Here is a 12842-nt window from a genome sequence, read left to right as displayed (position 1 = left end):
TATTAATTTAATGCATTAAAACATTAATGCATAGAATTATTACTATAATATTTTTACGATATCACTTAGGGGCATTCTTGATCTTGTATTTAATGTTTTCCTATGTGATTTTGTTAGTATCCATTGATCTTAAAAGCAATGTTTTGAAACTGCTTAAAAGTTGAAATTAGGAAGAAGGCTATTTCAGTGATAATGCTAAAGCTCTAGAATTTTATTCTTAGAGAGGTCTGTTGCATTTCCTCATTAATGACCTGGTGAAGACCATAATTTTTATTTGTGCTTTTTACTTGGTTTCCTTCCCAAGTGCCCTAATAGGTGCATCAACTTATATTGCCAGTTTATTCTCTTGAAACTAGTTTTTGTCTTAAGCTTTAGTAAAGAATGTTTTACTAAATGGTAAACAATGTTTTTTTTAAATTAAGTCTGTTGATAAAAAATAATTGATTAAGTGAAAACATAGGCAGTGAAAGCTTTGTTCTGTAACTGTATTTAGCAACCTAATGTTATCTACCCAAGAGACCTGTAATAACAGTATTTTCAGAAAACTGTTTTATATCAACTTTTGAAATGTTCCCTTTAAAGCACTTCATGAATTTTAACCAATAGTATTCAAGAACACTTGAAGCTATTTATATTTACATATATATTTTATTCTTCTGGCTACCGAGGAGAACATTTTTAGTGCTGGCACTTCAGATAGGAAATGTTCTTAGTTTGCCAGACATTAGCTTTATAGTCTTTCCAGTGCAAATTTTTCTTGCAATCTTTTTATTTTCAAATTTTATTTTATATTTTAGGGACTATGTAATGATTGCGTATGTCCCAGGGGGTAAAAGACTATAAAACACTATAACTCAAAAAAAAAAAAAGGCTACATTTTACTTGGATTTCCTAGTTTTTGTAATATATAAATAAATCTGTAGTTGTATTCTAGGTTTTTGGCAATTAAAGGGAAACAAAATAATTTATTAAACATTTGTATCATGGGTAACTAAAATTGTGTCTTAAAGTTACAATAATGTAAAAATTTTGAGTGTATAGTAATACTGTTTTGTTTTGTTTTTAAATTTCAAAGGCGACTTTCTACCCTTATGTGGGAAGTTAGGTATATAGAATATAATACCCGGACATTCAATGAACCAGGAAGTCCTATTGTCAAGTCTGCCAAGTTTGTCACAGATCTCTTGCTGCACTTCATGAAGTAAGTTAAGAAAGTTCAGAGAACAAATTTTAGTATAATTTAACATTTTTAATTTGTGAGTGAGATGTATATTTTACGTATTTATAGTTTATAATATGTTTACGAAGGAAAGAATGCACTAACTATGCTGGTGATACCTTGGGTGTATTAGCACTTGAAACAGTTGCAGACAGGTAAACTGAGATAATTCACACCAGGCCTTAATCAAAGGTTTCTCTGCTCCAGATTTGTCTCACAGTGAAATTTAGCGCCTCAAGAAATGTCCCTTTTCTTTCAATATTAGAGGAAAGGGATAGGTGCTCTTTATTCAGAAACTCCCATGACTCTTTAATATTCTTAGTAGAATCAAATAATTAGTTAGTTTTGTCCAGAATTAATAACCAAGACTACATATTATTCCACTTGCATCATCACCACTGAATGGATACAGACTGAATTGGATCACATCTTTGGACTGAGAAATCTAGTATGAATTGCTATAGTAGTATGTTTTGTCTACTACACGATGTTATAGGTTAGCGTTCTGTTACAAATTCTTCACTGAATTCCTTATGCTCAGCAGATTCAGAGTTTTGGTATAGCACAGGCACTTAACTCATCAAGACACACAGAATCTACACTACTGATCTTCCTGCTCTTAAAGCACAATTTTCTGAAACCATCACTGTATTACTCCCAGATACATAATGATTATTACTCTTTGTACTCTTGTTTAATATACTATCCATCACATGGATGAATAGCACCAACTCAGGTGAAGGATGAAAATGCTGCCTAATGAAGCATTTCTTGAGCTGCTTGAATTAGTGAATGTCACACATTTTCTACAACTGAATGGAATAAGTTCATCTTTTACTGCTGCACTGCAGCCATTGCAGTTGCTGTAACTGCCTCCCTTATTATCCCTTCCTCTGAAAGCCTCAAATCCTTCAGCTCACTGAGTTATGCGTATTATGATCCATGTACTTTGGGATGCAAGGAATGATTAGATACTAATGAATTAATTTCTGGGTTTTCATATGAATTAAAATACTTCTCTCACCGTTCTTTCCTAAATCCAGGAATGAATGTACCGTATATGCCGGCGTATAAGGCGACTTCCGCAAGTGCTAAAATCGGCGCCAAAGACAGGGATCGTCTTATATGCCGAGTCGTCTTATATGCCGGAAATACTGGTAGTTTCTGGTGTATAAGATGACGTTCTAGGAATGTGGTTCGGCAACAAAGACGGGTCATCTTATACGCCGGGTCGCCTTGTACGCCGGCATATACGGTATATGTTTCCATAAGACCTCTATCCTTATCCTTTTTCATAATCCCTTGTTAAAAGGGATTATGAAAAAGACCAATTTATTTTTAGTATTTGTCAGAGACAAATATTGCTACTATTCACATTTGCTAAGCAAATACTTCTAAAGATTATTCCAAGTTACTCTAGCATTTTGGCAACATTATTAAAGGTGTCTTGCTACTGGAACCTTTCATGCTTGCCCTGTTTTTCTTTATTCAGTGTTACTTATTGTATCATATTTCTTGGAAGGACTGCTTTGTTCATTATTTATAATAATTTTTACTACCTACCTCTCAATTACACTTTTTTTAAAAAAAACATGAGTTGATTTCTTTCCTTTGGCTGAATCTTTTGGTTATTATGTGCAAACTCAACCAGTGCCTTTCTGCAGCTATATTAATTTCCTATTTAACAGTTATGTATCAGTTTTTGAAATATATAGATTTTTTTTTAATGCTGTAGTATACTGGAGTAGAAAAATAAAAAGTAGCGGATGCAGATAAGTTCATTAATGTATAGTGTTTGTTTTGAACAGGGATCAGGCCTGTTATGATATAATCCCACTCTATAATGCCATGAAGAAAAAGGTCTTGTCTGATTCAGAAGAGGTAAGCTAATTCAACATGCAATACATTTTTAAATAAAGTGGTGATTTTGTTTCAATATTGTATAATTTTTCAGCCCAGTAATGCAACGTAAAATTAATACTGGCAATAGAAATAAAATAGAAAACCTTAGACAACAACCTACACAACAGAATTTTAATGCAGTATAAAATCTGTATTGGGAATAGATCTTTAGATATAAATGCCGGTTATCTGTCCTTTATAAATACTTGTTAGTAATTTCATCTATGCCCAGTCCTTATGCCCATGTATGGCTGTGCCAAATCTGGGTACAGGTCAGTGGTGGGATTCAAATATGTGAACAACCGGTTCTCTGTGTGGATGCCGCTTCTGGAAACCCATTCCAGGCCTGGGCAACAAAAAATTAGCTACTGGTTCTGCCGAAGTGGTGCGAACTGGCTGAATCCCACCACTGGTACAGGTAGTTTAGGGACTATGATTGAGACAGAAAATCACATGACCACAACTGTGCTAAGGATTTTACTTCAGCTTTCCTTTCCCTCCATTACCGTGCTGTATGGAATGCTCACCCCAGTGTTTGGACAATTAGCAAGAAGGGAATTAATGTTTATATTTATATTAATTGAAGATGAAGCGATTATAAGGAGTAAGCAGGCCACAATGAGAAATACACATAGAAAGGAAACTGTCTGTCTAGCTCACCCCCACTCCATTCCCCCCTTACTAGGCAAGCAAAAAGCAAAGCGGTGACATGATTAAAATCTTACAAGCAATAGCAGTGAAGTGGCTGGTTAAGGTTATAGAGATGAGCATGTTAACTTGCAGTTAGCACCTTTTAGAGAAGTGCTGGGGAGAAAAGCAACTCAGGAATAGGTCACTTGTCTAAACAATTTCTGCAAGGTGGGGAGAAAAGAAAAAATGGGTCAGGCACAGGACATTGTGTATGAACTGACTGCAGTGGTGAACATGTGACAGAAGTTGTAAAGGTTGTAAATGTGCATCTTGGTCCCAAAGTTATGCTTTTTGGAACCATTGCAATTTGTGTTGCTGCATAAGCTGGTTGATAAAGTGTAATTCGGTAAAACCTGCATTACATCTCCAAGTATGTAAGCCTTAGGGGTTCTATCTGCAAACTCATTTTATTTCTTAGAATCTTATCTTTTAGATAGAACAGAGTAAAAAAAAAGAGAGAGAGAATCTGTAATCTGTAATCCCACCATTTCCAAATGCAATGTACACAAAGGCCACATCTCATATATATATAAAGAAAAGATTACCCTGAGACAGTACAGGCATTTGTAAAAATCTCAAATGTTAAAATAATAGTTGATTTTATAATAGGTCATTGACATTGTCTATACATATTTTTAAATAGTTTTTTTTTTAAAAAAAACCAGACACTTTAAACTCAGAAATGACTTAAAACTTGGCCCTGTAGAATCACAGAGTTAATATTGAGATTGTTTATATATGATTATAATTGGAAGAAACCTTCTGAATGTTTATGATGCTGCAGTTTTTATAGTCACAGTATCATTTTCACACAGTCACTGCAGATGAATAACTGCTTTATGGTTCTTTATGAAGGTATAACGAAAACTAGAGTAGTAGCAAAGACTCGTGTTATTTTTATTCATAAACTAGTTTCCAGAATTCACATGCTGAAAGTTTAGGAAGGCATTCCCTTATTTTGTTTTGCTTTGCTTTTTTTGTTCTGCTTTTATTTATTTGTTTTTCCTTTTTGATTAAGCCTTGAAAAATGGATTGTATAATTTGTACTTTTGTAGTACTGACATCATATACACACAGAAGAGAAAAATGTTGCATCTAGTAGAACCAACTGCAGTAAAATGTGGTCTGTGCCCAGTGATAGACAAACAGAATTGTATTGTGCATTGATATTTTCTCTCCAAAAACATGTGATATCTATTTACACCCCACCATCACATGGATGGAAGGATGGCTAGGAGGAGAGATGAGATTCTGTTGCATTTTTGTCATTGGACAAAAATAATTGGATTACAATCAATGGGTTGTGCAGTTGCCATGTATGTTTTACCACTCAATAAAAATGCAGAAGCACATAGTTCTTAGATACAAATTTAAGAAGGAACTATAAGGTTGTATCAAAGTGAAGTGTTTTTCAAAGCTGAGTATTTCTACATCATATAATGGATATTTTGTTGCCCAAAGGAAGAAGAGAAAGATGCTGACATGCCAGGAACTTCCACTAGAAAGAGGAAGGTAACTTTTGTTTTAAATCTGAATTTCTGATTTGATAATGTGCATTTATAACCTCTAAGGGGAGGTGAGCAGCATAAAAATGTAATGAATAAAATAAAATTTGACATGGTAGGAGTCTGTCCACATAGCACAAATAATTCACACATTCCATATCCCATTTAACTAGTTTTATGTACCAAGAGCACAGAAGATAATAGTATTAGAAGTAACCTCAGAAGTTAATCCTTGTGACTTCCACAAAGGCACTTAAAAAGATGGCTATCCAGCTTCTGCCTAGTGAAACAGAGTTTGGGAACATAGAAGAGGCAACAAGATTCATGAATCCAGGGGAGGGTAGAAGTGTGAACTAGTGTCAAGTGCCCAATAACCAGAGACCCAAAAGTAACTCTCTCTTAATTACACTAGCTATAGGTTGTGTAGGAGAGTTATTTTAATAGTCTTTCGAGATTCTATTATATTATCCTATTAGCATTTAAGATATTTTCAGAAATCCAAATGGTTCTTTTTTTTTTCTGAGGTTGCTGCCCTTGCTTTTGATATTGCTCTTTGAAGGTGCCCAGGAAGGTAACCTATTCCACTGGTTGATAATTCTTACAGTCAGTTATTTTTCTGATATCTAACCTGAATCAATTGCCTGTAGTATCAATCCATTAGTTCTGGTCCTGCCCTCTTGGGGCAACAGAAAATAATATGCATCTCTCTGTTTTCTCTAGACTAAACGTTATTCGGTTCCTTTAATCATCCTTCCTAGGATTTGGTTTCTAGTTTCTTCATAAACTTGCTCAGGTGTATTGATGTCTTTTTTCTGCAGAACTTAACATATCTTAAGAGGAACATAACTAAGGAATGGTACAGTGGGACAGTTTGTAATATGGACCTTGTGCTTCTTTAATACAACCCAAAATAGCTTTTTTCATAGCAAAACTTTTGGCTCATACTTTTGGTTCATGTTCAACTACTATGTACTACACTCTGTCTCTATCCTTTTGTAGTGTTACCCCCTCAGAGGCCGCCAAAGTCCAGGCCCTCACAGCCACGTTCCCCTCCATCGCGCTCTGCAGCTACCCTCTCAAGGTGTTAATAAAGTGTCTTTTCCAGTGGGAGCACACGTGAAGTGAGGAGGTGGCAGATTCTTGTTGTCAGGGGGGGGGGGGCCTTTCAGGAACAAAGATGACCAGCTCCTAGCCCCTATAATCAATGCATGGCATTGTTTAACAGCCCTAGGCAGTTGTAGCAGCAATAGTCAATGATTTTACAATGACCGTTTGGAAACAAGGGTGTGGGGAAAACCCGCCCCCCAGCTCCAGGCACCAATGGAAACACAAACAAAGGTAGTCAGTGCTCTGCAGTAACGGCTCGTCCCGTGAGGGCAACTCCCTACAATGTCTATAACTTGCACAAGTAACAGTAATCAAAGTTTGGATGGCCGCTGGTCTCCAAAGCAATAGTGACCAGCTTCTCCTTCTCTTCTGTCATCGTTCGCAGTCTCAGGTCTTGTCGATGTCAAAACTCCTCCAACCTTTCATTTATTGTTAAAAACTGAATTTAGCAAACCCAGCAACTTTCTCTCTCCTCACTCTCTCTCTTGCCTCCACTCAGGATATCCCCCCCCCCCAGAAAGAAGCAATAAAATTCCACCTTCTCACTCTCTCCTTCCCTCTCCTTCTGAGAAAGGGATCAGCTAAAACCTCAAATCCCTCTTTGGCTTCACCTGGTCTCTCCCTAGCAACAGCAACCACCCACACCCCCTTTCTTTCCTCCTTCCGCCCTGCGCCCAAAACCGGCAGCAGTTGTCCAAGCTTCTCTCTCCTCAGGCAGGCTCCCACAAAGCCTTTCAGCCAACACTTTATTTCTGCCTTTGATTTATTTTCTCCCTAAATGCAAGAGCATTCTTCCTATTTTAGCCTAGTATTCAGGCTGGGGTTTTTTTTTAATGTTCTCTTTCTATTGTAGGGTATTAATTTGGCCCTCCCAGTGTTGTGTCATCTGTGGATTTAATAAACATCCCCCGGACACTGTCATCTAATCCTTTGATAACATGTTTAAAAGCATAATTCTTAGAACAGCTTGCCAGAGTCATTTTTCAGAATAAGATGGGTCATATAAATTTAATAAATATATTATACCCTATGCCCATATCTGATATGGAGCTACCTAAAATTACTTTGTAGTCATGACCAAGCTATCTCAGTCAATGCTACAAAGGAGGTTCTGAGACCGTCTCGTTAAAGAAAAATTATGTGCTAAGTTAGTACCACAATTTTCACACACTCGATGTCTGAAACTCAAAGACATATTTTTATGGTATTCCCAAAGAATTTGTGTCATTCAGAAGGAACAGTTAATTGTCTAATAAATAGTTCACATCACATGGAGAGGGTTAATAAAACTACAAATAAGGCTGAATTAATTTTAGGCTAAATCAGATCTCTTCTGATTTAATTGTTTGAGTCAGCTCAGATTTTGAGTCTGCATGACATGCCTCTCTATTCCCCATCTGTGCATCTACGTATGTCTTTTCATATCTCATATTTATGTGTTTAATAATTATAAAACCAATTGTTACATGATAACTTGGTAATTATAAGTTGGAATCTCAGCAAGGCAAGATGTAATAAAATATGGTAACAAAAACATAATAAAAGCTGTTTGAAATTGCCATTACAGGATCATCAGCCAAAAAGAAGGCTGCGTAACAGAGCTCAGTCATATGATATTCAGGCATGGAAGAGACAGTGTCAGGAATTGTTAAATCTGATTTTTCAGTGTGAAGATTCTGAACCTTTTCGCCAACCAGTGGATCTTATTGAGTATCCAGTAAGTATTGAAAAAAGTTAGCATTATACTGAAATATTTGTCTTTAAAAAATTGAAGTAAAAAAGTATGGCTATCCTATTTTTAACGTAATCAACAAATATTTAAAAATTAGGTATTTACATGTGGATTTTGCTCTTGGACTTGCATGGTTTCGTTAAAGATTTATGATTTTTACAAAGCTTTTACAATAATAGTACTGTTGTACTATTCTTATAATCTTATTGTTGATATTGATTATTGACATTTGTGCTTTTTAAAAGGATTACAGAGACATTATTGATACACCAATGGATTTTGCAACAGTGCGAGAAACCTTGGAAGCAGGAAATTATGAATCGCCAATGGAGCTGTGTAAAGATGTCAGACTGATCTTCAGCAATTCCAAAGTTTATACACCATGCAAAAGATCAAGAGTATGGTTTCACATTTTACATCTAAAATGTTTTAATATTGCACCATGGGATGTGTTTACTCCTCTGAACGTTAATTATATTTGTTATATTTGATATGGCTAATAGAAGTATAGAGAAGTATATTTGATATGGCTAATAGAAGTATAGATTTGACTTGATCAATGGTTCTAGAGCAAGATTTGGAAAAATAAAACTTCCTTTCATAATAATTTAACACAGGGAAAATATTGCAAAAAGGTAAAGGCAAGGGATGAAGCATACCAAATCTCATAGAAAATAATGCAGAGCATGACCATCAACTAACTTTAAAATCTGTCTCTTTTTAAATCTCTGATATTTTGTTTTGCAAAGATTTGGATGACACGTGCAGTGATACTAAAGATTGTGGAGGTAAAATTTTACACAGATAGAATGGGGAAATTGTAGATTTGGTTTTTTGGGGAGATTGAGTCAGAAGCTGAATTATCATCAGTCTTTTCATTAACTATTGATGAACATAGTACTATGAAAATCTGCCAGAGTTTTACTTTCAGAAGAAGCATGGGTAGTCCCTTACCAAATGTGAAAAGCATAGAGATCATATTAATAGAATGAGAGAAAGCATTTTTACTTTTTTCTTGATGGTGTGAATTTATGATTGTTTAGAGATGAATAATGGGCAAACAGAAGAGATTTAAAAATAGATAGCTAACTTCCTTCCCTTCATTTTCTAATGTGGGCAAGAGTTTTTGTTTTATTAGCTTAATTTTTAACAGAAAGTGTTTAAGTCAAAATATTGAAGTATGCAGAAATGTTTCACGTTGAAATGTTAAGGCCCTGAAATGCTCTGTTTTGATCTTAGGTGACAGTTAAATCTGTCAAAAATTATCCAAAGTCGAATGAGTTACTGCAACTGTAAAAATAGGTCAGAATGGTCATTCTTGGCTTCTTCTGGCACTGTCAGAATGAAGTTTGAACACTTTCTTGGAGTTTTAGTAGGGCAGTTAAGGGTGAGACTGTTTTGACCTTGAAACATATTGTAATTATTAATGTCTACCTGAATCATTTTACATTAATTGCTTTATACAAAATTATTCTCTATACTGGAATACTGTAGATTTTTCATTTATTTTAGTGTGTTAGTATTTAATGTGGCACTGACAAATATAAGCAGTTAAATTAGAAAATAGGGCAAGGCTTAGTATGTGTGTGTTTTATTTATGAAATTTCTAGCCCACATTTTTCATCACTGAAAACATTCTGACAGCATATATTGTATAGAAATGTAATGATGTTTGTAGGGGTCTATTGAGTATGTCACGTGATATTTATAACATCAGCCTCTTTTGCTATGTTCATGAAAGTTTGGGGCAGGAAGTAACAAGAATCTCTTGAACTCTGGAGAATTTTCCAGGGATAAATATACCCATTTGGTCTTTATTTATTTATTTATTTACACACACACACACACACACACACACACACACACACACACACACACACACACACCAATTATAAATGAATTTTGTAGGCAGTAATTAACATTTTATGCATCCATTCAAGATTTATATCATTATTACTTGTTTAATTTTTAAAATAGATTTATAGTATGAGCCTACGCCTGTCTGCTTTCTTTGAGGAGCACATTAGTTCAATTTTATCAGACTACAAATCTGCCTTACGCTTTCATAAGAGAAGCACAATTCAAAAGAAAAGGAGTAAAAGAAGTAGAAGCAGTTCTCTTTCAAGTAGTGCTGCATCAAGGTATGATAGAGTTCTTTCAATTTTATCTGAGTTGTATCAGTATTTTAATACTACTTTCTATAAGCCTTATATATTGTGTAAAAAGGGTGATGCCAATTTACTTCCTTGAGTAGATTCAGGTCTAGCTCCCTTTCTGTTTATTTAGGCACCACTATAATAGTAGAGATTTTTGAGGGGCAATTAATATGTATTTATTTTTTATTCTGTCTTTATTATTTTTATTAATAACTTATAAAAAATAATATAAAGACAGTGAACACAACTAATATTCCTTCTTCCTCCTGTTTTCCCCACAACAACCCTGTGAGGTGAGTTGGGCTAAGAGAGAATGATTGGATCAAAGTCAACCAGTCGGCTTTCATGCCTAAGGTGGGACTAGAACTCACAGTTTCTTGATTTCTAGCCTGATGCCTTAATTACTAGACTTTCATGTCATAACTAGCATTTCTGACCATTGACTAGCCAAAAGCTCAAAATACAAAACACTGTTGTAAATATATTTTAAGATATTTGAGTGGTAGAGTTTAGTGAGAAGATGGAATTATTCTGAAATTGTCCCAAGTGATAAAAAATATGTTGAAAAAATAAAAGGCCTTATAATGGAAAGTTTAATATCTTAAGCTTGTGAATTACATTCCAGGATGGAGCATTCTAGAGACAGAGAATGACAGTGGAGATGATTCTTTTTAATTAGCTATCTTCCAATATCTTCTAACTATCCAATTAGGATAGGGATGGGGGGGGGGGAAAGGAGGGGGCGACAAACTTAACTCTAAGCCGGATATTGTGTACTTCTTTATTTGCTTAGGATTTGAGCTTTTTGGATATTTGAGAGCATTTTGAATTCTAGGGAAACCATAAGGAGAGAGGAAAGTAGACCACATCTGAATTAAATCTCCACTGGAATTATTCATGGATTAAGTTGGTTGATGACCAAAGCATATTATTAATATTAATAAATATTGTTTTTATTTTACTCTATAAAATAGCATCAGTTATTGGACTTGTCATCTATTTTTAGTCCGGATAGGAAACGAAGATTAATAAAACCGCAGCTGAAAGCTGAGCTCGCCACTACACCTTCTTCTTCTGCGCCTGCACGTCCAACTTTATTGAGAAACATAGCAGCTCAGATGAATGGGAAAGTTGTTGACTCTGCGAGTTTGGTTCGAACAAGAAGTACTAGGGCAATAACCGAAACAACTACCAATGAACAACCTTCTACTTCTTCAGGTGGAAAGCCTGTAACTTTGAAGCCTAATAGTGCTGCTACATCAGGGAAAACAGGTGAACTAATTGATAAAATAATTTTAATTTTAAATTTGCCTTATGATTTCTATTATAGAATCAGACTCTATAGTGTAGGGTTGTATTCATGATTTTCAGTTACAAGGGAGTTTTTCTTGGAAATGTAACTTTCTTAGAGAAGCTTATCAAGAACTTCTTAAATAGTTTTGGTTGGGACATTTGTTTGTCTACATTCGACCTATTGTTGCTGTTGTTACTAATTATTTCTTAATGGGTACCCTCACTGTATATTCATTGTTAGTTTCTTAAAGGGGGTATTTTCCTGAGCTTGTACCTTTGGATTAAGGGGGAAATAACATTCTATTTCTGCCTCCGTAATATTTCCTGAACTCGAATAATTTCCTGAATCTGCACAGTTACTGTGTTAGCTCAGGACAGATACAGCAAGAATGCTAGATCTGAAGCACCTTTGCTCATTTTGGATCCCAATACTACATTCTACAACAATACAAAAAGATAAAAGAGTAATTGTGTAAAGAGTAAAGCTTTAGTAAAACTTATGAAAAGAGGATGAGTAAGTAAAATAGCATCTTGCTTTGCATGCACTTTATATATATTCCATATTGAAAACATTAATTTTATTAGTGAGGAGATACGTATTAGATTCTAATAAAAACTTACCCTCTTTTTTTGTCTAACAGTACTAGAAAATTCTACCAAACATTCCAAGAACCAGAATGTTTTACCAGTCCCTAATCAAGCCAATTATATCCATAACACTAGGAATAATACTGCAAGAGAAAATTTAGAAAAAGATAAGCAAATTAAACGTAAACCAAAATCAGCTATGGTCAATCCACAGGGTAAGTTTGTTTGAATTTTATTGGTTTGTTTATTGTTTATTTGTAAGATCAATAACATCTATTAAAAATATAGTAACACAATGCAGCAAGAATCTGACCAGAAAAGTGAACTCTACAAAATCATGCTTTCTTCTCCCAAGCCTTTGCTATGGTGTGATATCAAAGGCCACCAAGACATCCAAGGTCACACTGCCATTAGTGTCCTGATGCAATTCCTCTTCAAAGAACCAGATATCTGCCTCTACCTCATTGAATATCCTCCCTCTTTTCTTTTCTGTGAGATACAGGTCTTTCACAATTCTCACACCCCTCAACGGGCTGCATTTGCTATAAGTAGTCTGTGGCATATGATGTTGAAAAATAGATCACATTAGTAAAAAGTAATGAATGCATTTGATAATAAGGATGCTGTGAAACTGAGACTGCCTACATTTG

General features: G+C 35.0%; 1 protein-coding gene across 1 annotated transcript in view; it reads left to right on the top strand.

The window, feature by feature from the left end:
* The window catches only part of LOC120318920 (pleckstrin homology domain interacting protein), a 92557-nt gene that overhangs the window by 73691 nt on the left and 6024 nt on the right, over positions 1-12842 (top strand). Inside the window, exons 32-39 of the mRNA XM_039367082.1 lie at positions 1076-1201; positions 3028-3100; positions 5273-5323; positions 7991-8140; positions 8401-8553; positions 10133-10296; positions 11318-11583; positions 12246-12407. Coding sequence (XP_039223016.1) covers positions 1076-1201; positions 3028-3100; positions 5273-5323; positions 7991-8140; positions 8401-8553; positions 10133-10296; positions 11318-11583; positions 12246-12407 — 1145 coding nt within the window. The remainder of the gene's footprint in view (positions 1-1075; positions 1202-3027; positions 3101-5272; positions 5324-7990; positions 8141-8400; positions 8554-10132; positions 10297-11317; positions 11584-12245; positions 12408-12842) is intronic.

The sequence above is a fragment of the Crotalus tigris genome, unplaced genomic scaffold (genome assembly GCF_016545835.1).
Source record: "Crotalus tigris isolate CLP2741 ecotype Arizona unplaced genomic scaffold, ASM1654583v1 scf7180000020550.821452, whole genome shotgun sequence".
NCBI classification, from domain to species: Eukaryota; Metazoa; Chordata; class Lepidosauria; order Squamata; family Viperidae; genus Crotalus; species Crotalus tigris.
The sequence above is the reverse complement of the archived record's forward strand: the minus strand, read 5'-3'. Positions and strand labels throughout refer to the sequence as shown.